The sequence below is a fragment of the Manis pentadactyla genome, chromosome 15 (assembly GCF_030020395.1).
Source record: "Manis pentadactyla isolate mManPen7 chromosome 15, mManPen7.hap1, whole genome shotgun sequence".
Classification (NCBI taxonomy): domain Eukaryota; kingdom Metazoa; phylum Chordata; class Mammalia; order Pholidota; family Manidae; genus Manis; species Manis pentadactyla.
Window position 1 is genome coordinate 15,010,748 of NC_080033.1, and position 23,623 is coordinate 15,034,370.

The following is a 23,623-nucleotide window of genomic DNA, read 5'->3' on the forward strand; positions in this document are numbered from 1 at the left end:
TCCATCATACACCCTTCTTTAGATAGAATATTCTTCTGTTCCTCCCACAAAGTTAAAGCCACCCCATGTTTTTTACACTTACTACTCCATCTGCCTGGAATACCATTCCCCCAAATACTGACCTGACTCATGCCCTTACTTTAGTTAAGTCTTTGTCCAAATATTACCTTCTTAAGAGAGATTTTTTCCAAAATCTACCAATCTAAAGTAGCCCTCTTCATTTAGCTTATTTTTTACTCATACTACTCTATTCATACTGTTAGGAAAGAGCATAAAACCTAAATGTGATTTATTCCCACTAGGATGTTTAAACATTTTAATAGTAAAGTATTAACAAAGGGCCACATGGTGGAAGCTGCTCAGGCTGAGAGTGGGGGTGGAGGAATTGATAAGGGCCTGGCTATACCTGTTTGAGTTTTTTAAACCTACCAATAAGATTAAGACAAATGTAAGGGAAAGATGTAACTGGCTTAGGCGACGTCCAGGAAAAAATGTGAACCCTGTGGTACTCAGCCAATGAGGAACCAGGGGAGGGACTCGTGCACTAGGAGATAAATTATTGGCGCCAAACTCCCCAGGTGTGCCTGCCCACCAGACACCCGATCTTGCAAGACCGTCATTAAAGCCTCGCTCCACTGTTCTTTGTCTCCGTGTCCACTTATTGAATATGGACCAGTGAGTGTGTTTCTCACAATTTGGGGGCTCGTCCGGGATCCTCTTGCCTGTGTGAGGTGGGGACCCAAGCAAAGTGGGAAGATGCGTCCCACCCGGCTTTGGGCAGCCCACTCAGTCTGGGCATCTCACCTTTGCACAGAAGCCGTTGTGCAGAGACAGCATGACCGATGCAGGGGAGAAAACGCAGGCACTGCAGCAACCAGGCAACCTCGTGCATGAGCCAAGGTAGGAAAACTGGGCTATAAGTACTGCCTTGGTGGTTGGGCATTTTTCAGAGGTTGAATGTGTCTGGCTGAGATGTGTGATCTCGGGGTGTGTGCAAGAAACTTCCATTATGGGGGGTTGAGTACACAGGGAACTCAGACACAGGGACCTCTTGAAGGATGGGAAATACAAATGCTAGGCCTAGGGAAGCAGAGAAAGGGAACCAGATGAGTTCCCTTGGAATTCCCCCAGATAGCCTGCTGGGGTGAAGGTTATGGTATTGGGGGGACACCTCCTGTACTGGGTTAAGGACAAATAAGATAATCAAATTTTGCTGTTTTGTCTGGATTAAAGTTGAATCAGATGAAAACTGGCTTTGCCAGGTTTAAGTTACTTTTTGATAGTAATAAAGCCTCCAGTTCACCCGAGGAATCTGTTGGTTAACAAGGGCGCTTCCCCTATTTTCCCTAACACCGGAGAAGGGAAAGCTAGAGAGGAACTACAAGAGACTTCCCAGGACAAGCTCTGGTGTTGGGAGAGCATTGTGTGTTTTCCTCGGTCCCTTTCCCTGCTGCAGTCGCAGCGGAGAGTTGAGTGGTGGGGACACTGCGGTGAAGCAGAGTGAAAGTCTTGTTTGGAGTTACTGGGGATAGAGAAAGTGCACGCCACCTGGGCAGGGAGGGGGCTCCCTGGGAGGTGGGAGAGAGAAAGTTTTAAGTTAAAAAGTTGTGCACTTTGAGGGTGCCAGCGGCCTCAGAGAGGAGCGCCCCAGGGGTTGGGGGTTCCCTTTTTAAAGATTCTTTAGGAGTATAGCTGGCACCTGGAGGTGTATACTTGTTAGGTGGCTCAAGTATCTGGTGAGACATTATATTTCTTATCAGTCCTCTCGGTAATTCTACAAAATTAGCTTAACACAAGAAATTTACTGCTTTAGTTCCCTCCCAGGATAGCAGCTTCCTGGTTTGGGAGCATATCTGGACTGGCTCCCTTTCTTCCAAGGGGGTCAGAGTTATTGTCTGTTTGCTAATGAGTAAGTTGGGAGTCTTGCTTCTTGACCTCCTGGGTATTAAAATGCAATCTTTGGGATGAATTCCTTCCTGACTTTTGCTATGTTGTTTACGGCTGCGCCTGCATGCTAAATTGATTGCCTGGGTTGCAGACTATTTGATTGGGGTCAGAAGGAAAAACAAATAGCATATAGGTAAAGTTAAAAAAGAAAAGAAGCAGCTGGGCCTGTGTGATTAACATAATAAAGACAGGCTTTGCTGAGGTTCCCTCCTTTATCTGAGGAATATTCAAACATTCCAGGCCAAGTTGCTCCCATCTTTTTGAGCTTTAATCAATTAACTCTGGGTCTTTTTAGTGGACTTTCCTGGCCTTTTTCTCTTTCCACCCCACACAGAGGTGGAAGGAAATATGGCTTTAGTGCATTTGCATCATTCCTCAGGGGTGGAGAGAAGTTCATCTTCATATCAGTGGGTAATTACCTGGACAACAGAGGCTATTCTGTACCTTAGAGGTGAGGAGAGGGCCAGTTTTTAGCTGATGCTAGAGCCTGAAAGAGAGAAACAGCCCCAGACTGCAGCTTGTTAGCAATAAATGGATTAGAGGTATTTTGCCCCAAGATTTCCTCTCCCCAGACTTAGAGTTTCCCCTTGCCTTCTGGGGAGTCCACCAGGAATCCGAAGATGTTTCCACGGAGAGAGGTCCCACTAGGACAAGGGGAAATTTGTTAATGCTCCCCTCACGGGTACTGAGGTGAGAAATTTTAAGCATTGCTAGAAGATCCCCTTGGCCTACTGGACCAACTCGATCAATTCCTGGGACCTAATATATACACTTAGGTTGAACTGATGTCCATCATGAATATCCTATTCCCTGGTGGTGAGAGGGGGTGATCAGGAGTGCTGCTATGTCCATTTGGGAACAAAAACACCCACTGGGCCAGGGTGTCCAGTCAGTGGAACAAAAGTTCCCAAATGTAGATTCTAGATGAGATAATAATAATCTAGGAGATAGAATTAAAATGCAGGATCTTTGAGGGCTAATTATAAAGGGAATTAGGGAATCGGTCCCAAGATCTCAAAATGTTTCTAAGGTGTTTGAAGTCCAACGGGAAAATGAAGAAACTCCAACTGCATTTTTACAGAGACTCAGGGACCAGATGAGGAAGTATTCAGGACTAGACCCAGAAGCTCAGGTAAGACAGGATCTTTTTAAAGTCAATTTTGTAACCAAAAGTTAGCCAGATATTGCTAAGAAATTACAGAATTTAAGTGGATGGAATGAGAAACCTAAAGAGGAATTAGTGAGAGAAGCTCAAAAAGTGTTTGTTAGAAGAGAGGCTAGAAGCTTGTATTTCAAATTGTTAGGGGGAGAGCCAGACCCTCTCCAATGGACCCCAGGGGAACTGCAAATTCTAGAGGAATTGAAAGCAATCCTTAGTCACTGCCCCAGTCCTGGCACTCCCATTTTTAGAAAAGCCGTTTCACTAGTTTGTTACTGTTGAACAAGGTTCTCTGTAGGGGTTTTGACCCAAGCCTGGGGAGGAAAGAAACAACCAGTGGCCTTTATGTCTAAACTATTGGACCCTGTCTCTTGAGGATGGACTGAATGCGTTCAGTCCATCGCAGCCACGGCCTTACTGGTGGAAGAGAGCAGGAAATTAACTTGAAGGAACCCTCATGGTCAGTACTCCTCACCAGGTTTGGGTCATACTTAATCAGTAGGCTGGGCACTGGCTAACAGGTTCTCAAATTTTAAAATATGAAGCAAGTTTACTTGAAAAAGATGACCTGATCTTAATCACAGACACCTGTCTCAATTCGACCAGCTTCCTATCGGCAGGAGAGGCTGAAGGCCAATCAGAATTGAGCCATAGTTACATAGACCTCATAGAATATCAGACTCAGAGTAGTCCATACCTTTAGAAAAATTTGGACAGAAAGAGACCTCATAAACAGTAAAGGAAAGGAATTGTTTCATGAGGAATTAATTAAAGAAGTTCTGGAAAATCTTGTACTTCGAGCTGAGATTTCTATGACACATGTGAATGGTCACCAGAAAGGGTTCTTATGAAGCAATGGGTTAATAGGACTGCTGATGTAGCTGCTAAAGAGGCTGCATCTGAAGATGAAATTACATTTTTGAACCTCACCCCAAATATCCCTAAAATCTCATTGATCCCAAAGTTTTCCGAGAAGGAAATTAAGAAGCTACAGGAGGTGGGGGCATCTTGAGATGAGAAAGGGAGGTGGACTTTACCAGATGGGAGAGAAATGATCGGCCAGCCTATCATGAGAGAGCTGATGAACATGTTACATAGAGGGAGCCATTGGGGTCCTCAAGCAATGTGTGATGCTTTGCTAAAGGTTTATGAGTGTATTGGCATTTATACCATTCTAAACAGGTTTGTAGGAGCTGCATAATGTGCCAAAAATTACTAAGAAGTGTATGAGAAAGCCAGTATCTGGAGGGAGACTCCTAGGAATAAGACCATTCCAAAGTACTCAGATTGACTTTACTGAGATGCTGAAAGTGGGGAAGCTTAAATATTTAGTAGTGGTTGTTGACCATCTCACTGGATGGGTGGAGGCCCACCCATAACAACTGCAACGGAGGATCAGTGATAAAGGTACTTTTAGAGCAAGTGATTCCTAGGTTTAGGTTAATAGAAAATGTTGATTCAGATAACAGGAGTCATTTTACTTCAAAAGTACTACAGGGAATAATGATTATTGTATGAGCTACCATATCTGGGAAGGGCAACAGACTTGCCCACTATGGAAACAAAAGATCAGTTTCTAAGGGAATATGTGCTGGCCATGTCTTCTAACTTATCTTCTCTCAGGCTGAAAGGACTCCTCACCCAGTCTCCCCCACCTTAGTCCTTCACTCACTGCTTCCAGCCTGGGGACCTGGTGTTAGTCAAATCCTAGAAAGATGGACTCCAGCCCAGCTGGGAAGGCCCCTACCAAGTGCTCCTGACTGCAGAGACTGCAATGAGGATGGCTGAAAAGGGTTGGACTCATTACACCAGAGTAAAGATACTGACTAAGGGATCTGGGGACACAACAGAGAATTGGCAGGTGTCCCAAGTGGCTAACCAACCCTTAAGGCTGAAACTAAAAAGAACCTAAAAATGTTAATTTCTATCCTTCTAACTCTGTATTTCATAGGCAAGTCACAGGAAGCCCTAGAATGGGAAGGAACTATTGGTTATCCTGTCAAACTGGTAATCAATATTACTAAAACATCAAGGCCCCAAACCATTAGGTTTGATGCTTGTCAGGTTCTCTCTTGTGGTGACCTAAATGACCAAAGACAGCTTTCTGGAGATAATAAGTATCTCTGTCCCGAATGGACAAATCTTAATAGAATAAAAAAGGCAAGGAGGCCCCCATGTCCATGGAGCAGTGTTTGGTAGACTACCCAGTTTCAAGGGTGGGCAGCCCCTCATGCAGCAGAAAAATCTTTAAAAAGAAAGCTCCACTTAGGTAAAGGAATTCCTCCTGATAATTGCCAAGACAGTGTAACCCCCTTTTATTAACTATACATAAATCTCAAGACTTAGACTCAGACCCTGTAATTGCCCCTCATGTTTACGGACTCGGTGCAGATGTCACTGGAGTAGATCCTGTGGGAAGGTTTGGTCTTAATTTAATTGAAGACAAGATTTCACCCATAGTGGCCACCCCTAATCCTGAGGGAAATAATGAGCCAGAGCTTCCCCATAGTGACCCTAGACTAGTTACTATAACAGAGATAAAAGATCTAAAACAGACTCTTGAAATAGAGATAGGTTATGGAGACACCAATGACTGGGTAGAGTGGGTTAAATTTTCAGTACTCACTTTGAATAAAAGCGATTGTTACGCATGTGCTGCTGGATGGCCACAGGTGCAGGTGGTCCTGGTCCCTCTCAGCTGGGACACAGACCCCACTGGGATGAACTGCATGTTGGCCCTGTACCAGGACAAGGACGCTTGGGGAAATGAGACTTGCAAGAGACTCTTTCATGCACTAAAGAAGTCAGACCCGAGGGCAATCCCCTCTTTTTCCATAGCAAAGATGAATCACTCCTCATGCCTCTCTAGGCAAGGGGAAGGTTTCACAACTCCTGTGGGAAACTTACTGATTTGTACCCACATCCTTAATGTCTCTAAAGAGGGCAACCTCTGGAAATTACACATCCTCTGAGCGGATGTTTAGTGGTACTGTGGAAAGGGGAATGGGAACCTGCGCTACTCGTTGCCACCCAACAGGACTGGGACTTGTGCTTTAGTCCAATTGGCCATTCCATTTACCCTGGCATTTCTCTCCACACCCAATGAAAAAAAATTTTCAAAGAAAATCGCAGATCATTACAAGGATCCTTGATTTAAATGTATACACTGACTCATTAGGAGTCCCCAGGGGAGTCCCTGATGAATTAACTATACACCAGGGATGCTCTCCAACTATCCACCAGCAGGATGGCCTGGGAAAACAGAATAGCATTAGAAATGATGTTAGCAGAAAAAAGAGGAGTCTGTTATGTTAGGCTAAATAATTAGCTGAAAACTCTGGCATCAGTGACCCTTTTACAGACTAGTTGGAAGGATGGTTTGGAAAATGGAAAGGTATGGTTGCCTCTGTTTTAACATCCCTTGTTATAGTTGTGGGAGTTTTAACTGCTGGAGGATGCTGTATCATCCCTTGTGTGAGAGGCTTGACTCAAAAGCTTATAGAGGCAGCCATAAACAAGCAAATACCTGTGACCTACACCCAAAATAATCTATGTTATTAGAAGAAAAATTGAACTATGAAGAAGAGAGTAAAAAGCTATTAGAGAAATTTGAGAAAGGACCAAATGTAAATTAAAATACATTACTGGGAATAAAATCAGAAATTCTTAAATAAAAGGAGGGGGGAACTATTAGGAAAGAGTATAAAATCTAAATGTGATTTATTCCCACTAGGATGTTTAAACATTTTAACAGTAAAGTATTAACAAAGGGCCACGTGGTGGAAGCTGCTCAGGCTGAGAGTGGGGGTGGAGGAATTGATAAGGGCCTGGCTATACCTGTTTGAGTTTTTTAAACCTACCAATAAGATTAAGACAAATGTAAGGGAAAGATATAACTGGTTTAGGTGACGTCCAGGAAAGAATGTGAACCCTGTGGTACTCAGCCAATGAGGAACCAGGGGAGGGACTCGTGCACTAGGAGATAAATTATTGGCGCCAAACTCCCCAGGTGTGCCTGCCCACCAGACACCCGATCTTGCAAGACCGTCATTAAAGCCTCGCTCCACTGTTCTCTTTGTCTCCGTGTCCACTTATTGAATATGGACCAGTGACTGTGTTACTCACAATACTGCTTATCACTACCTGCAATTGTTGCATTTATTAAATAACTATATATTTGTACATACATATGCGTGCACACACACAAATCATTTCCTTTATTATTCTGTACTTATCCCACAAGAAAATGTTTCAGCAGAATGGGAACGTTGTCTAGATCATTACTTCTCCAGTGCCTACTAGAGTCCTTGGCACAGGATAGGCCCTCAATATATGTGTGTATATATATTTTGAATGAACGGATGAACACATTTAAAAGACTGGAGACAATGATATAGAAGTTCAAATACAAAAAAAATCTGGAAAGTAACCGACTTCTAAGTTTACAGGAAAGGGTTGTCACTGGGGAAAACAGCCCCTCCCTTCTTTGAAAGTGGGAAGGATTATCATAGACCAAAGGAAGAGTAGGGATTAGGTGGCTCTCTTAAGGAGACTATGCTAAAAAAAAGCCTTTGTTTTTTTTCTCAAGTCAGAGGTCTTTTTTCCACAAGACTTGGGCCTTGCAGGGGAGTTTACAAACCAATAACTTCATAATGCCTCCAGAGGAAATAAAAGTGAATGGGCAAGACAGTTTTATTCCAGTAGTTTGAAGGGTCCAAATAATAAAGTGAACATCTAGGTGGGAACATCACTTACTAAAGTCTTAATTGATAATCTCTTATTTTCCTACAGTAAAAAAATAAGCTTTCTTAGACAATTACAGGTTCTCCCTGAGCTGTTTTCCAATAAAAGGTGGTTCCAGCATATTCATTCAGTGTAAAACACAAAGTTCTTAAAATGTAATATTCAATTACAAAACACAAATAAGAGATTAATGGAATGTGTTCACTTGAATTGTTAGTGAAATGTACTGATCCACCCTATCACTAAATAAATAAGCTTATCTGTTGTTAGAAAAACCACACCTTTCTTCATCTATTAAAAAAAAAACATTTAGACCTTTAGCAGATCTAAATTGTTACAATGGGTAGCCTGTTTTTCCTGAAAATATCACAAATGTCCCAGAATTCAAATTTTCTTGATTATTAAGGAAGACAGCAAGTAAAATAAGGAAGATCGTGTGAAAGTTAATAAAGGGAAACCTCACTGATATGGTATCAGGAGGCCTGTAGGGGAAGCTCTCATGCCTACCACTCCTCATGTATCTCAGACGGCAACAGAAGAAGAGAGATGACATACTGTTTTAGCTACTTTACAACCCAAAAGGAGGAAGAAAGTTTCCACTTTCCACCACCCAGCAACAGCCCAGCCAATAAGAGACTGTCACAACTCAGCCAAGAAGTCATGACATACAGGACTCGAGTTTACTCCAATGGACTTTTTCTTAAAACAGTCCTCCTAACCAGGCCATTTTCCTCTATAATAGTGTTCCTCTCCTTTGTTCTCTGGTAATGCCTATGGCCTTTATCATAATTTCCATGTCTTAGATTGCAATTCTCTGCTATTCCAGAATAAACCAGCATTTTTGCTGGTAAAGTAACTTTTATTTTTAAGGGTAAAAATAGTTAATTATATTTGAAGAATGGGTAAGATAAATGTGCCCTATGAAACTATCTATGTCTACTTCCAGTCATTTAAAACCATTCCTTTAGAATAATAGATACAGTTCATTAAAAACAACCTTTAAATAACATCAGAGAAAGCAGCCATTCCAAAGGTAGATCCTGAAATACTAGGAGTAGATATCCTTACCTAGTGACACCAAGTTACTATAGTTCTCCAACATCACATCTCTATACAAATCCCTTTGAGCAGAGTCCAGACATTCCCACTCTTCCTGAGAGAAGTCAATGGCAACATCCCTGAACATCACTGACTGCTGAAACAACAAACAAAATACTAATTGTAGAAAAAAAGACAGTGTTTTTTCAATGGAGGGGGAGAAGATGAGGAGCTCTCCACAAAGGAGGCAACAGAAAAATTTAGGAAGCCTTTGACACGGATGATACACTAAAGAAATTGGTGCTTCTGAAGTGCAAGGGTGTTGCTTTTGGAATCCTGTTGCTGTAGGTATTTTCTGCACAGAGAACATCTCATGGATAAGTCTGGGAATAAAGTAAATGCAATGTCCTAATTAAAAAATAGCATACACAGGCAACATGCACAATATGTATCTTATATATCATATATTCTAGGTAAATGAAAGTTTCTCTTCTTCAATAAATAAGAAAAATTGGGGAAATTTTTCTGTAAAATCTTATAAAATAAGATTTATATAAAATTAAAGAATTTATCAAAATCTCAGGTTTGTCATTATCTCAAAATACTGTATCACAAGAATTTTTTTTGTAACCAGTAATTTAACAAATATGTTAATAGACTGCAGAATAGCTCCATCTAATGAATATATCTGACTTAATAAGTGTGCACAATTGAACATTTTTGTTATATAAAAATCTAGTAACCATTTCTTACTTTAGGGAGTTTATAATTCTGAACTTTTGCACATGAATGATAATCTTTCTTGTTAATATTCATCACTTATATGTGTACCTTTTCCTTATCCTAAGTAATAGAAGGTGGAAAAGATAATCCAAACTAACACATTCAAGATTGGCACATAATGTTGAATCTCAAAATGACCCACAATATTGGTGTTTGTCAATTATGGATTCCCTGGGAAGATCCCTGATTTTTCTGTATTCAGTCCCTAATCATATTTCTAATCTTAAAAGCTCACAAAACATGAACTCTTGACGTGTATGGATACTGAGCCCAGTCAAGATCAACTTCTATCTTGTCTAACTAGAACAAAGAAACTTAGGTCTAAAGAGAAGTTCAAAGTTTTCTCATGTGTGGTACCATTTAACACTCTTCTCTATCTTATAAAATCAGGAAATTTGCTTTTGTCATTATCAGTGTCCTAGTCAAAGATGTTAAAGGGATTTTTGAGTAAGTATGTGAATATAGGTTAAACTAGAAAAACATACTTAGAGAAGACACTATCACTTTAAGAATGCCAAAAACCAGGGAACACGTTTAGTTTAGTTAGGGACGAAGTTTCAGAGATGAGGAATGCAAACATGCACATACTCTGTAAAAAAGAGAAGACGGCATAAGGAAACACCAATTTACCTGAGCCATGATTTTTAGAGCTGTAAGAAATGACCAATCCTCCTCTGGATTCCTATCTTAGAGAAGAACAGAGTCTGGAAAAGGCAGAGCAGGGGATGCAGGGGGAGAAAACAAAATCATGAAACCATGCTTTTTGAAAAGTTCCAAATGAGTTAAACTAAAATTATGTTTGTTACTCTCCTCTTCCTGTCTCTTGCTTCCATCATCAAAATACAAATTAAGTTGGAGAGAGACAGTGGTGGTTCTTACCCTGGTTAAACTCAATGCTCTCTATATACAAAGTATTTACAAAAACTTCTCTACCACCTATGAAATGAAACTTATAGATGACACATTTATATACATTATGCCAAAGATAAAGACAATGACCCATTGTTACATTTCAACATATTAAGGAACATACACATACATTAAAAGGCACAAATAGTTAAATGCTTATATTTATAACTAAAAATGAACAAATTTAGACATATGACAACATTCAACAGTACTGCTGACATCTTTTGTTCATATTTGACATTTTGAAATAAATGCTATATATTTATATATGTATGTATTTGTGTGTGTAGAATCAATGAAATTCATTATCTACAAATGGAGACCTTTACAAGTATGTGATATTGGCAAATCAAACATATGCAGTGTTGACATCAATGCCAAGACTTTTAAATGGTTTTTAAAAATTGCAGTAAAGTTCTCAATAAAACAAAGTATAATCCTTTCTAAATCAAACTATGGTAGCATTCCTGAAAGATTTAGCTAACAGTAAAACCACGCAATTGAAGTAAAATAGGTTCAGCAATCTGATAAAAATCATGCCAAAAATGCTCTATGTGAGAGGCTCTAGACTCAGATAATTATAAATACATTTTCTCCCCAGCTATGGTGCTCATTTTTCAGGTCAAAGAACAATACTCTCTGTGCTGCAAGACATCTGGATCAGAGTTGGCAAACTACTGCCCACCAACGATTTTTGTTAATGAAACTTTATTGGATACATGTACACTTACTTGTTCACATATCGTTTTTGGCTACAGTGGCAGAGTTGAATACTTGCAACAGAGCCCATATGACCCACAAAGTTTAAAAATATTTACTATGTAGCCCTACAGAAAAGCTACCTAACCTATGCTCTAGATCCATGGGCTTCAGTCCTTCAAAATCCTTTATCCTTAACCCACTCATTTTAACATTCAAAGCACTCAGATATATTTCCAAAACATCCACTAGGGAGAACTACTGCCCATACAGAGAATCATTGATATAGGTGCCCAATAAATATCTAATCAGAAATTCCACTTCTTCCAGGTGTAGAAAGCTCATTTATGCCCAACTTAGTAACCAAAAATAATTCAGGTAAGATGAAAAGTCAGGATTTCTTTTAAATCCATTATAGAGCTGAAGACACAAAGAAATTTGAATGAGCTCTAAGAAATGCCAAGTTCTTCTTAAGAATATATTTATGGATGCTCCCATCCCTGGCAAAGTTTAAACTAAACTGGAATTACCTTAAAAGTAAATAGTCCAACGATTCCAATAAAAGGACAATGTCAAGACAAGATAAAAAAGCAAGTTCCAACTATATGCTCTACAAGAAATGCACTTTAGATATATAAACACAGATGGGTGGAAAGCAAAATGGTTGAGATACACTAATACAAATAGTATGAATAAGAAAGCTGTGTACCTGTATTAATAGAAGACAAAATAGACCAAGACAAAGAGTAATACAAGAGATAAAGAGGATAAATTTGTCAAGAAGACACAGCAATCCTAAATGTATAGAGATTTAATGACAAAGCATCAACATATGTGATGCAAAAATTGACAGAACTAAAAGAAGAAATAGACAAATCACTCCACAGTTAGATATGGAAATTTAGATTTATCTCAGTAATTGAGAGAACAAGTACATTAAAAAATTAGCAATTATGTATAGGACACTATCAAGTACCTTGACACTTATGTCAGCTGTTAAGAGTTCCATACCGAACTGAAAAGAGCTGAGCTAAACTGAAGAGAGAAAAACTGATCAAGACAAGACAAAATGGAAGGAATAGTCTAGTCTTCAATCACTTACAAATCACAGTATAAGCAAGAGGCTAACACAGAGAAAGCCCTGACTCTCAAAGTTTTCCATTTTTCCCTGTGGAACAGCAGCTAGAGAGGGTTAGATGATTAGCAAAGATGTGGGGAATCATCTCACTGACAAGACAGTACCAAACAACACGTATTTCTCATTTCATGGGCCAGGGCAATTGAGAGGGAGGTGGAGGAAGGGCTGGGAGTAGAAAAGTACTGACTACTGAGTCACAGTGTAAAAAAAGTGTCTTCAAGGCTTTTTTCCCCTTACCCTTGATAAGGAAGTCTTGGCAGAAGTGCCTGGAGAAGAGGTATCCTTATGGAGGGGCTTGGGCTGGGAATGCAGAAATGCATAAGAACATGACTAGTGGCGGGGGGCTTGTGGGGGATGGCTGAGTCCTTGACTGCAACACACTGGCTATTCACTAAGTCTGGAGGAAATAAGTTTCAAAAATATTTAAAAATTGAATCATACAGAGTACATTTTCTGGTGGTTGTCTACGAAGTACTCTTAGAAACCAATATCAATAAAAGGTCTAGAAAAATCCCCAAATGTCTGCAGATTAAACATACAAATAAATAGACCATGAGTCAGAGAATAAATCACAAAAGATATGAGAAAATATATTGAGTGGGGTGGAGCCAAGATGGCGGCATGAGTAGGACAGTGGGAATCTCCTCCCAAAAACATATATATTTTTGAAAATACAACAAATACAACTAATCCTAAAAGAGAGACCAGAAGACACAGGACAACAGCCAGACTACATCCACACATGTGAGAGCCCAGCGCCTGGTGAAAGGGGTAAGATACAAGTCCCAGCCAGGCGTGACCCGAGCACCCCTCACCCCAGCTCCCGGCAGGAGGAGAGGAGTTGGAGCGGGGAGGGAGAGGGAGCCCAGGACTGCTAAACACCCAGCCCAAGTCATCCGCACCAGAGCGCAGACACAGTGCATGCGTGGAGGGATGGAAATTAGGGAAACAGGGTAGCAAGACCTCTGAGTGGGTCCCGAAGCTGATGCCCCTGTGACAAAGAAAAGGGAGTGCTTTTTGAAAGTCTTAAAGAGACAGGGATGCAACAGCTGGATGGAATCAACCCAGGACACAGTCCAGCAGCTGGAAATTCCAGGGAAACCCGGGCGCACTAACCCCCTGGGCAACAGCTCTGAGAACCCTCACGGAGGTAAACAGCCAAACAGACCCCGTCCATTAACCCTCCGGGGCCCCGCCATAGCAGAGAAGCAGCCTGAGGCTGGCCACGCCCTCAGCAAGTGAGCTTCCTCCATACCAGCTGGGCAAGACACACTCAGTCTACACGCAATTGACCAACACAAGCCACTAGGGGTCGCAGTACTCACAGGAAAGAAAGGCCAGTAGCAAGTGGAAAGTTTGGCTCTCCCAGCAGACAGTCAGTAGCACCTATCAACATGAAAAGGCAAAAAAATTTGATCCAGACAAGACTAACCCAGACAGCTACGGCATCTGCGACATCTTCTCCTGAGAAGGAACCTGGGGAGATAGATTTAACCAGTCTTCCTGAAAAAGAATGCAAAACAAAAGTCATAACCATGCTAATGGACTTGCAGAGAAATATGCAAGAACTAAGGAAGGACAATACAGAAATAAAACAAGCTCTGGAAGGACTGCAAAACAGAATGGACGAGATGTAAGAGAGATTAATGGACTAGAAAACAGAGAACAGGAACGCAGAGAAGCTGATGCAGAGAGAGACAAAAGGATCTCCAGGAATGAAAGAATTCTAAGAGAGCTGAGTGACCAATCGAAATGGAAAAATATCCGCATTATAGGGGTACCAAAAGAAGAAAAGAGAGAAAAAGGGATAGAAAGTGTCTTTGAAGAAATAATTGCTGAAAACTTCCCCAAACTAGGGGAGGAAATGGCCTCTCACACCACAGAGGTACACAGAACTCCCATGACAAGGGATCCAAGGAGGGCAACACCAAGACACATAATGATTAAAATCGCAAAGATCAAAGACAAGGACAGAGTATTAAAGGCAGCCAGAGAGAAAAAAAAGGTCACCTACAAAGGAAAACCCATCAGGCTATCATCAGACTTCTCAACAGAAACCCTACAGGCCAGAAGAGAATGGCATGATATACTTAATCCAATGAAACAGAAGGGCCTCGAACGAAGAATACTGTATTCAGCACGATTATCATTTAAATATGAAGGAGGGATTAAACAATTCCCAGACAAGCAAAAGTTGAGGGACTTTGCCTCCCACAAATCACCTCTACAGGGCATCTTACAGGGACTGCTCTAGATGGGGGCACCCTTAAAAGAGCACAGAAAAAAACACCCAACATATGAAGAAGGGAGGAGGAGGAATAAGAAGGGAGAGAAATAATCATCAGACCGTGTTTATAATAGCTCAAAAAGCGAGTTAAGTTAGACAGTAAGATAGTAAAGAAGCTAACCCTGAGCGTTTGGTAACCCACAAACTTAAAGCCTGCAATGGCAATAAGTACATACCTTTCAATAATCACCCTAAATGTAAATGGACTGAATGCACCAATCAAAAGACACAGAGTAATAGAATGGATAAAAAAGTAAGACCCATCTATATGCTGCTTACAAGAGACTCACCTCAAACCCAAAGCATTACACAGTTTAAAAGCCAAGGGATGGAAAAAGATATTTCATGAAAACAACAGCAAGAAAAAAGCAGGTGTTGCAATACTAGTATCAGAGAAAACAGATTTCAAAATAAAGAAAGTAACAAAAGATAAAGAAGCACATTACATAATGATAAAGGGCTCAGTCCAAAAAGAGGACATAACCATTATAAATATATATATACACCCAATACAGGAGCACCAACATATCTGAAACAAATACTAACAGAACTAAAGGAGGAAATAGAATGCAATGCATTCATTCTGGGAGACTTCAACATACCATGCACTCCAAAGGACAGATCCACCAGACAGAAAATAAGTAAAGACACAGAGGCACTGAACAACACACTACAACAGATGGACGTAATAGACATCTACAGAACTCTACATCCAAAAGCAACAGGATACACTTTCTTCTCAAGTGCACATGGAACTTTCTCCAGAATAGACCACATACTAGGCCACAAAAAGAGCATCAGTAAATTCCAAAAGATTGAAATCCTACCAACCAACTTTTCAGACCACAAAGGCATAAAACTAGAAATAAACTGTACAAAGAAAGCAAAAAGGCTCACAAACACATAGAGGCTTAACAACATGCTCCTAAATAATCAATGGATCAATGACCAAATCAAAATGGAGATCCAGCAATATATGGAAACAAACGACAACAACACAAAGCCCCAACTACTGTGGGATACAGCAAAAGCAGACTTCAGAGGAAAGTATATAGCAATCCAGGCATATTTAAAGAAGGAAGAAAAATCCCAAATGAATGGTCTAATGTTACAATTATCGAAATTGGAAAATGAAGAACAGATGAGGCCTAAGGTCAGTAGAAGGAGGGACATAATAAAGATCAGAGAAGAAATAAATAAAATTGAGAAGAATAAAAGAATAGCAAAAATCAATGAAACCAAGAGCTGGTTCTTCGACAAAATAAACAAAATAGATAAGCCTCTCGCCAGACTTATTAAGAGGAAAAGAGAGTCAACACAAATCAACAGAATCAGAAACGAGAAAGGAAAAATCATGATGGACCCCACAGAAATACAAAGAATTATTAGAGAGTACTATGAAAACCTATATACTAACAAGCTGGGAAACCTAGGAGAAATGGACAACTTCCTAGAAAAATACAACCTTCCAAGACTGACCCAGAAAGAAACAGAAAATCTAAACAGACCAATTACCAGCAACGAAATTGAAGCGGTAATAAAAAAATTACCAAAGAACAAAACCCCCGGGCCAGATGGATTTACCTCGGAACTTTATCAGACATACAGGGAAGACATAATACCCATTCTCCTTAAAGTTTTCCAAAAAATAGAAGAGGAGGGAATACTTCCAAACTCATTCTATGAAGTCAACATCACCCTAATACCAAAACCAGGCAAACACCTCACCAAAAAAGAAAACTACAGACCAATATCCCTGATGAACGTAGATGCAAAAATACTCAACAAAATATTAGCAAAGCGAATTCAAAAATACAACAAAATGATTGTACACCATGACCAAGTGGGATTCATTCCAGGGATGCAAGGATGGTACAACATTCAAAAATCCATCAACATCATCCACCACATCAACAAAAAGAAAGACAAAAACCACATGATTATCTCCATAGATGCTGAAAAAGCATTTGACAAAATTCAACATCCATTCATGATGAAAACTCTCAGTAAAATGGGAATAGAGGGCAAGTACCTCAACATAATAAAGGCCATATATCATAAACCCAGAGCCAACATTATACTGAACAGCGAGAAGCTGAAAGCTTTTCCTCTGAGATTGGGAACAAGACAGGGATGCCCACTCTCCCCACTGTTATTTAACGTAGTACTGGAGGTCCTAGCCATGGCAATTAGACAAAACAAAGAAATAAAGGAATCCAGATTGGTAAAGAAGAAGTTAAACTGTCACTATTTGCAGATGACATGATACTGTACATAAAAAACTCTAAAGACTCCACTCCAAAACTACTAGAACTGATATTGGAATACAGCAAAGTTGCAGGATACAAAATTAACACACACAAATCTGTAGCTTTCCTATACACTAACAATGAACCAATAGAAAGAGAAATCAGGAAAACAATTCCATTCACAATAGCATCATAAAAAATAAAATACCTAGGAATAAACCTAACCAAAGAAGTGAAAGACCTATACTCTGAAAACTACAAGTCACTCTTAAGAGAAATTAAAGGGGACACTAACAAATGGAAAATCATCCCATGCTCGTAGCTAGGAAGAATTAATATCATCAAAATGGCCATCCTGCCCAAAGCAATATACAGATTTGATACAATCCCTATCAAATTAACAGCAACATTCTTCAATGAACTGGAACAAATAATTCAAAAATTCATATGGAACCACCAAAGACCCCGAATAGCCAAAGCAATCCTGAGGAAGAAGAATAAAGTAGGGGGGATCTCATCCCCAACTTCAAGGTCTACTATAAAGCCATAGTAATCAAGACAATTTGGTACTGGCACAAGAACAGAGCCACAGACCAGTGGAACAGAGTAGAGACTCCAGACATTAACCCAAACATATATGGTCAATTAATATTTGATAAAGGAGCCATGGACATACAATGGCGAAATGTCAGTCTCTTCAACAGTTGGTGCTGGCAAAACTGGACAGCTACATGTAGGAGAATGAAACTGGACCATTGTCTAACCCCATATACAAAAGAAAATTCAAAATGGATCAAAGACCTGAATGTAAGTCATGAAACCATTAAACTCTTGGAAAAAAACATAGGCAAAAACCTCTTAGACATAAACATGAGTGACCTCTTCTTGAACATATCTCCCCGGGCAAGGAAAACAACAGCAAAAATGAACAAGTGGGACTATTTTAAGCTGAAAAGCTTCTGTACAGCAAAAGACACCATCAATAGGACAAAAAGGAACCCTACAGTATGGGAGAATATATTTGTAAATGACATATCCGATAAAGGCTTGACGTCCAAAGTATATAAAGAGCTCACACGCCTCAACAAACAAAAAACAAATAATCCAATTAAAAAATGGGCAGAGGAGCTTAACAGACAGTTCTCCAAAAAAGAAATACAGATGGCCAAGAGACATATGAAAAGATGCTACACATCGCGAATTATCAGAGAAATGCAAATTAAAACTACAATGAGGTATCACCTCACACCAGTAAGGATGGCTACCATCCAAAAGTCAAACAACAACAAATGTTGGCAAGGCTGTGGAGAAAGGGGAACCCTCCTACACTGCTGGTGGGAATGTAAATTAGTTCAACCATTGTGGAAAGCAGTATGGAGGTTCCTCAAAATGCTCAAAACAGAGTTACCATTTGACCCAGGAATTCCACTCCTAGGAATTTACCCTAAGAGCGCAGCAATCAAGTTTGAAAAAGACAGATGCACCCCTATGTTTATCGCAGCACTATTTACAATAGCCAAGAATTGGAAGCAACCTAAATGTCCATCGGTAGATGAATGGATAAAGAAGATGTGGTATATATATACAATGGACTATTAGTCAGCCATAAGAAGAGGGCAAATCCTACCATTTGCAGCAACATGGATCGAGTTGGAGGGTATTATGCTCAGTGAAATAAGCCAAGGGGAGAAAGAGAAATACCAAATGATTTCACTAATCTGTGGAGTATAAGAACAAAGGAAAAACTGAAGGAACAAAACAGCAGCGGAATCACAGAACCCAAGAATGGACTAACAGGTACCAAAGGGAAAGGGACTGGGGAGGATGGGTGGGTAGGGAGGGATAAGTGGGGGGGAAAAAAAGGGGGGTATTAAGATAAGCATGCATGGGAGGGTGGTAGAAAGGGGAGGGCTGTACAACACAGAGAAGAGAAGTAGTGATTCTACAACATTTTGCTATGCTGATGGACAGTGACTGTAAGGGGTTTATAGGGGGGACCTGGTATAGGGGAGAGCCTAGTAAACATAATATTCTTCATGTAAGTGTAGATTAATGATAACAAAAAAAAAAGAAAGAAAAGGGGGATTACTCCCTGATAGGATAAAACTAACTGTAAATCAACGATTAATGCATGCTTTAAATATCCTTAATTTTGATCACTTAAAGGGTGTCAGATGATCGGCTATGGAGGTACATTTTTCTGATAAGATTCCTTTCTCTTAAAAAAAGCAGTTCCTTTGTGGTGACTTCCAATAAGTTTACACAATGGTATAAAGGGCATATCAAAGTGTGGGCAAAAGGTCTGTGTTTATACAGAGGATCAAAGCCTAATTTGGTTACCCAGAAAATGAAGTAAGATACGATATGAAGAACTTCCAACATCAGCACTCTCTGGAAGAGTCATACCAGAAGATGATCATCAAAAAACCTCAACAAAGATCCAGGCACTGCTACAGTTGTAGCTGCATTCATCCCACCGGTTCCTGGACTTGCCATGGGAATGAAGAAGGAGATATCTAAGCTGGCCTGTGCATACTGTAAAACAACAAATTTGACTGGATCTATACTGTTGGAACTCAACCAAGAATTAGAAGTGCAAGTTGTAGTGCTCCAAAATCTTACAACTACAGACTATCTACTGTTAAAAGAACATATGGGATGTGAACAGTTCCAAGGAATGGGTTGTTTTAATTTGGCTGATTTCTCTCAGACTGTTCAAGTACAGTTGGACAATATCCATCATATCACAGACAAATTTTCACAAATGCCTAGGGTGCCTAACTGGTTTTCTTGGCTTCACTGGAGATGGCTGGTAATTATAGATCTGCTTTGGTTATGTAACTGTATTCCTATTATGTTAATGTGTGTGCGCAATTTAATTAGTAGTTTAAAACCTATACATGCTTAAGTTACTCTACAAGAAGATATGTCAAAGAAATAATCAATCTTCCCATGTTTTCTTCTGTCTGCTACCTCTATAGCTTTTCTTATTCCTTCCTAATTACAACCCTTAAATAGAATTCATGCCTCATATCAAATTTACCGAGTATCATTATTCCTCCAAGTGGTAAAGATACCTCAAGACAAATGCTGGGCATAGAAGCCACAGGGCATAAATCTGCAAAGAAGTAAAAAGCTAACCTTTTCAAACAATATGGATTTTCTCTCACTTACCAACTTTACATTTCCCTGTATGGCCCCGGAAGATGACTGGTTAGCCAGAGATGGGTAAGATTCCTCAAGGGAGGAACAACCCAAGACAGGCACAGTCGCAGGGGGGCCATCAGGTGAGAAATTGGGGATCAACAGAGGTGAGGCTTAGAACCTCACCCCCCGTTTTGAGAGAAATCTTCTGCATCCGTGGATGTTTTATTGCCCTTGTCTAGCTTGGATTAACACATAGTCTACAGGCACACACCTGAGCATCTACATCTGCTCTCTTACAACACTAAACTATGTTTTCTACCTTTATCTTGCATCTACCTACCACTTCAGCATTTTATTTAAAATAATAATAATAATAATAAAGGGAGAAATGTGGGATCCACATATAAATCAAGTATAAAAATCAAACGAATATTCATATTTGACCTGATTGTTTATAGTTCATAATGCGTGATCAAAACTGAAAGTTTCTGTGATGACTGCCCTTGTACTGTTCACCATGTAAGAACTTATTCACTATGTAGGAATTTGTTCACCATGTAAGAACTTGTTCGTTATGCTTCAGAAGATAGGAGACTGAAGAGAATTAGGCTTGGGGTGGATTAATGATTGTGCATTGAGCATTGAGTCCCCTATACAGAATTTTATTGTTGTTAACAACCATTTGATCAATAAATATGAGAGATTCCCTCTCAAAAAAAAAGAAAATATATTGAACTGAATAACTACAAAAGCACAACTTACCAAACTGTGTGGGCTGTACCAACAGCATTATTTAAAGTAAAATTTATAGCAATAAATGTTTATATTAGAAAAAAAGCCAGGACAGATAAATGATTTAGGCTCCTACCTTAAGGAGCTGGAAAAAGAACAAATGAAGCACAAAGAGGAAAAGAGATAATAAAAATATACACAAATCCACAATATAAAAAGGATTCAATAAAGAATATCAACAAAGTTAAAATTAGAAATCCCAGTGCTTTTTGGTTCTTATACAAGGTTAATACAATAGAGAAGCCCCTAGCAAGTCAATGAAGAAAAAAAATTACCAGTATGGAGAATGGATTATAGATCTTAACATGCATTAAAAGGATAATACTATTCTATGCAAATAGATTTTTTAACTTTTTTTTCCTTTAGTATCATTAATATACAATTACAGGGACAACATTGTGGTTACTAGATTCCCCCCATTATCAAGTCTCCACCACATACTCCATTACAGCCACTGTCCACCAGCATAGTAAGATGCTTATAGTCACTACTTGTGTTCTCTGTGCTATACTACCTTCCCCGTTACCCCCCTACATTATGTGCAAATTCTAATGCCCCTTTTCCCCTTATCCCTCCTGTCCCACATATCCTCCACAGTCCCTTTCCCTTTGGTAACTGTTAGTCCATTCTTGAGTTCTGTGAGTCTGCTGCTGTTTCGTTCCTTCAGTTTTTGCTTTGTTCTTATACTCCACAGATGAGTGAAATCATTTGGTACTTGTCTTTCTCCACCTGGCTTATTTCACTGAGCATAATACCCTCTAGCTCCATCCATGTTGTTGCAAATGGTAGGATTTGTTTTCTTCTTATGGCTGAAAAATATTCCATTCTGTATATGTACCACATATTCTTTATCCATTCATCTACTGATGGACACTTAGGTTGCTTTCATTTCTTGTCTATAGTGAATAGTGCTGCAATAAACATAGGGGTGCATATGTCTTTTTCAAATTGGGCTGCAGCATTCTTAGGGTAAATTCCCAGAAGTGGAATTCCTGGGTCAAATGCTATTTCTATTTTTAGTTTTTTGAGGAACCTCCATACTGCTTTCCACAATGGTTGAACTAATTTACATTCCCACCAGCAGTGTAGGAGGGTTCCCCTTTCTCCACAACCTTGCCAACATTTGTTGTTTGTTTTTTGGATGGTGGTGATCCTTCCTGGTGTGAGGTGATATCTCATTGTGGTTTTAATTTGCATTTCTCTGATGACCAGTGATGTGGAGCATCTTTTCATGTGGCTGTTGGCCATCTGAACCTCTTCTTTGGAGAACTGTCTGTTCAGCTCCTCTGCCCATTTTTTAATTGGATTATTTGCTTTTTGTTGGTTGAGGTGCATGAGCTCTTTACATATTTTGGATGTCACCCCCTTATTGGATATGTCATTTATGTATATATTCTCCCATTACTGTAGGCTGCCTTTTTGTTCTACTGATGGTGTCCTTTGCTGTACAGCTTTTTAGTTTGATATAGTCCCATTTGTTCATTTTTTGCTTTTGTTTCCCTTGCCTGGGGAGATATGTTCATGAAGAATTTGCTCATGTTTATATTCAATAGAGTTTTGCCTATGTTTTTTTCTAAGAGTTTTATGGTTTCATGACTTACATTCAGGTCTTTGATCCATTTCAAAGTTACTTGTGTGTATGGAGTTAGACAGTGATCCAGTTTCATTCTCTTACATGGAGCTGTCCAGTTTTACCAACACCAGCTGTTGAAGAGGCTGTCACTTCCCCACTGTAGATCCATGGCTCCTTTATTGTATATTAATTGACCATATATGCTTGGGTTTATATCTGGACTCTATTCTGTTCCACTGGTCTATGGGTCTGTTCTTGTGCCAGTACCAAATTGTCTTGATTACTGTGGCTTTGTAGTAGAGCTTGAATTTGGGACGTGAGACCCCCCTGCTTTATTCTTCCATCTCAGGATTGCTTTGGCTATTTGGGGTCTCCTTGGCTCCACATGAACTCCAGAACTATTTGTTCCAGTTTGTTGAAGAATGCTGTCAATATTTTGATAGGGATTGCACTGAATCTGTGGATCACTCCAGACAGGATGGCCATTTTGACATCAATTCTTCCTACCCAAGGGTATGGGATGAATTTCCATTTATTAGTGTCCTTTTTAATTTCTCTTAAGAGTGTCTTGTTATTTTCAGGGTATAGGTCTTTCACTTCTTTGGTTAGGGTTATTCGTAGGTACTTTATTCTTTTCTGATGCAGTTATGAATGTAATTATTTTCCTGGTTTCTCTTTCTGCTAGTTCATCGTGTGTGCATAGTAATATAAAAGATTTCCATGTACTAATCTTGCATACTGCAACTTTGCTGAATTCAGATATTAGTTCTAGCAGTTTTGGAGTGGATTCCCTAGGGTTTTCCATGTACAATAAAATGTCATCTGCAAATAGCGACAGCCCAGCTTCTTCCTTACCAATATGGATGCCTTTTATTTCTTTGTGTTGTCTGATTGCTGTGGTTAGAACTTCCTGCACTATGTTGAAAAAAGCAAGGAGAGAGGGCAATCTTGTCCCATTCTTGATATTAAAGGAAAAGCCTTCAGCTTCTCGTTGTTAAGTATGATGTTGGCTGTGGGTCCATCATACATGGCCCTCATTACGTTGAGTTACTTGCCTTCTATACCCATTTATTGAGAGTTTTTATCATGAATGGGTGTTGAATTTTGTTGACTGCCTTTTTCAGCATCTATGGAGATGATCATGTGGTTTTGTCCTTCT

At 39.7% G+C, this 23,623-nt stretch overlaps 1 protein-coding gene across 8 annotated transcripts in view; it reads right to left on the bottom strand.

The window, feature by feature from the left end:
- Positions 1–23,623, bottom strand: part of ZNF420 (zinc finger protein 420) — a 57,907-nt gene that overhangs the window by 10,227 nt on the left and 24,057 nt on the right. For 3 of the 8 annotated variants that reach the window (XM_036885705.2, XM_036885702.2, XM_057493456.1), the window contains exons 3-4: positions 10,301–10,374; positions 8,918–9,270 (exon numbers count right to left, since the gene is read on the bottom strand). The exons of 2 other annotated variants lie outside the window; for them this stretch is intronic. In XM_036885705.2, coding sequence (XP_036741600.2) covers positions 8,918–9,257 — 340 coding nt within the window. In that variant the 5' untranslated portion in view covers positions 9,258–9,270; positions 10,301–10,374. The remainder of the gene's footprint in view (positions 1–8,917; positions 9,271–10,300; positions 10,375–23,623) is intronic. 3 more of the 8 variants (XM_057493457.1, XM_036885703.2, XM_036885708.2) reach the window with 3 other exon arrangements.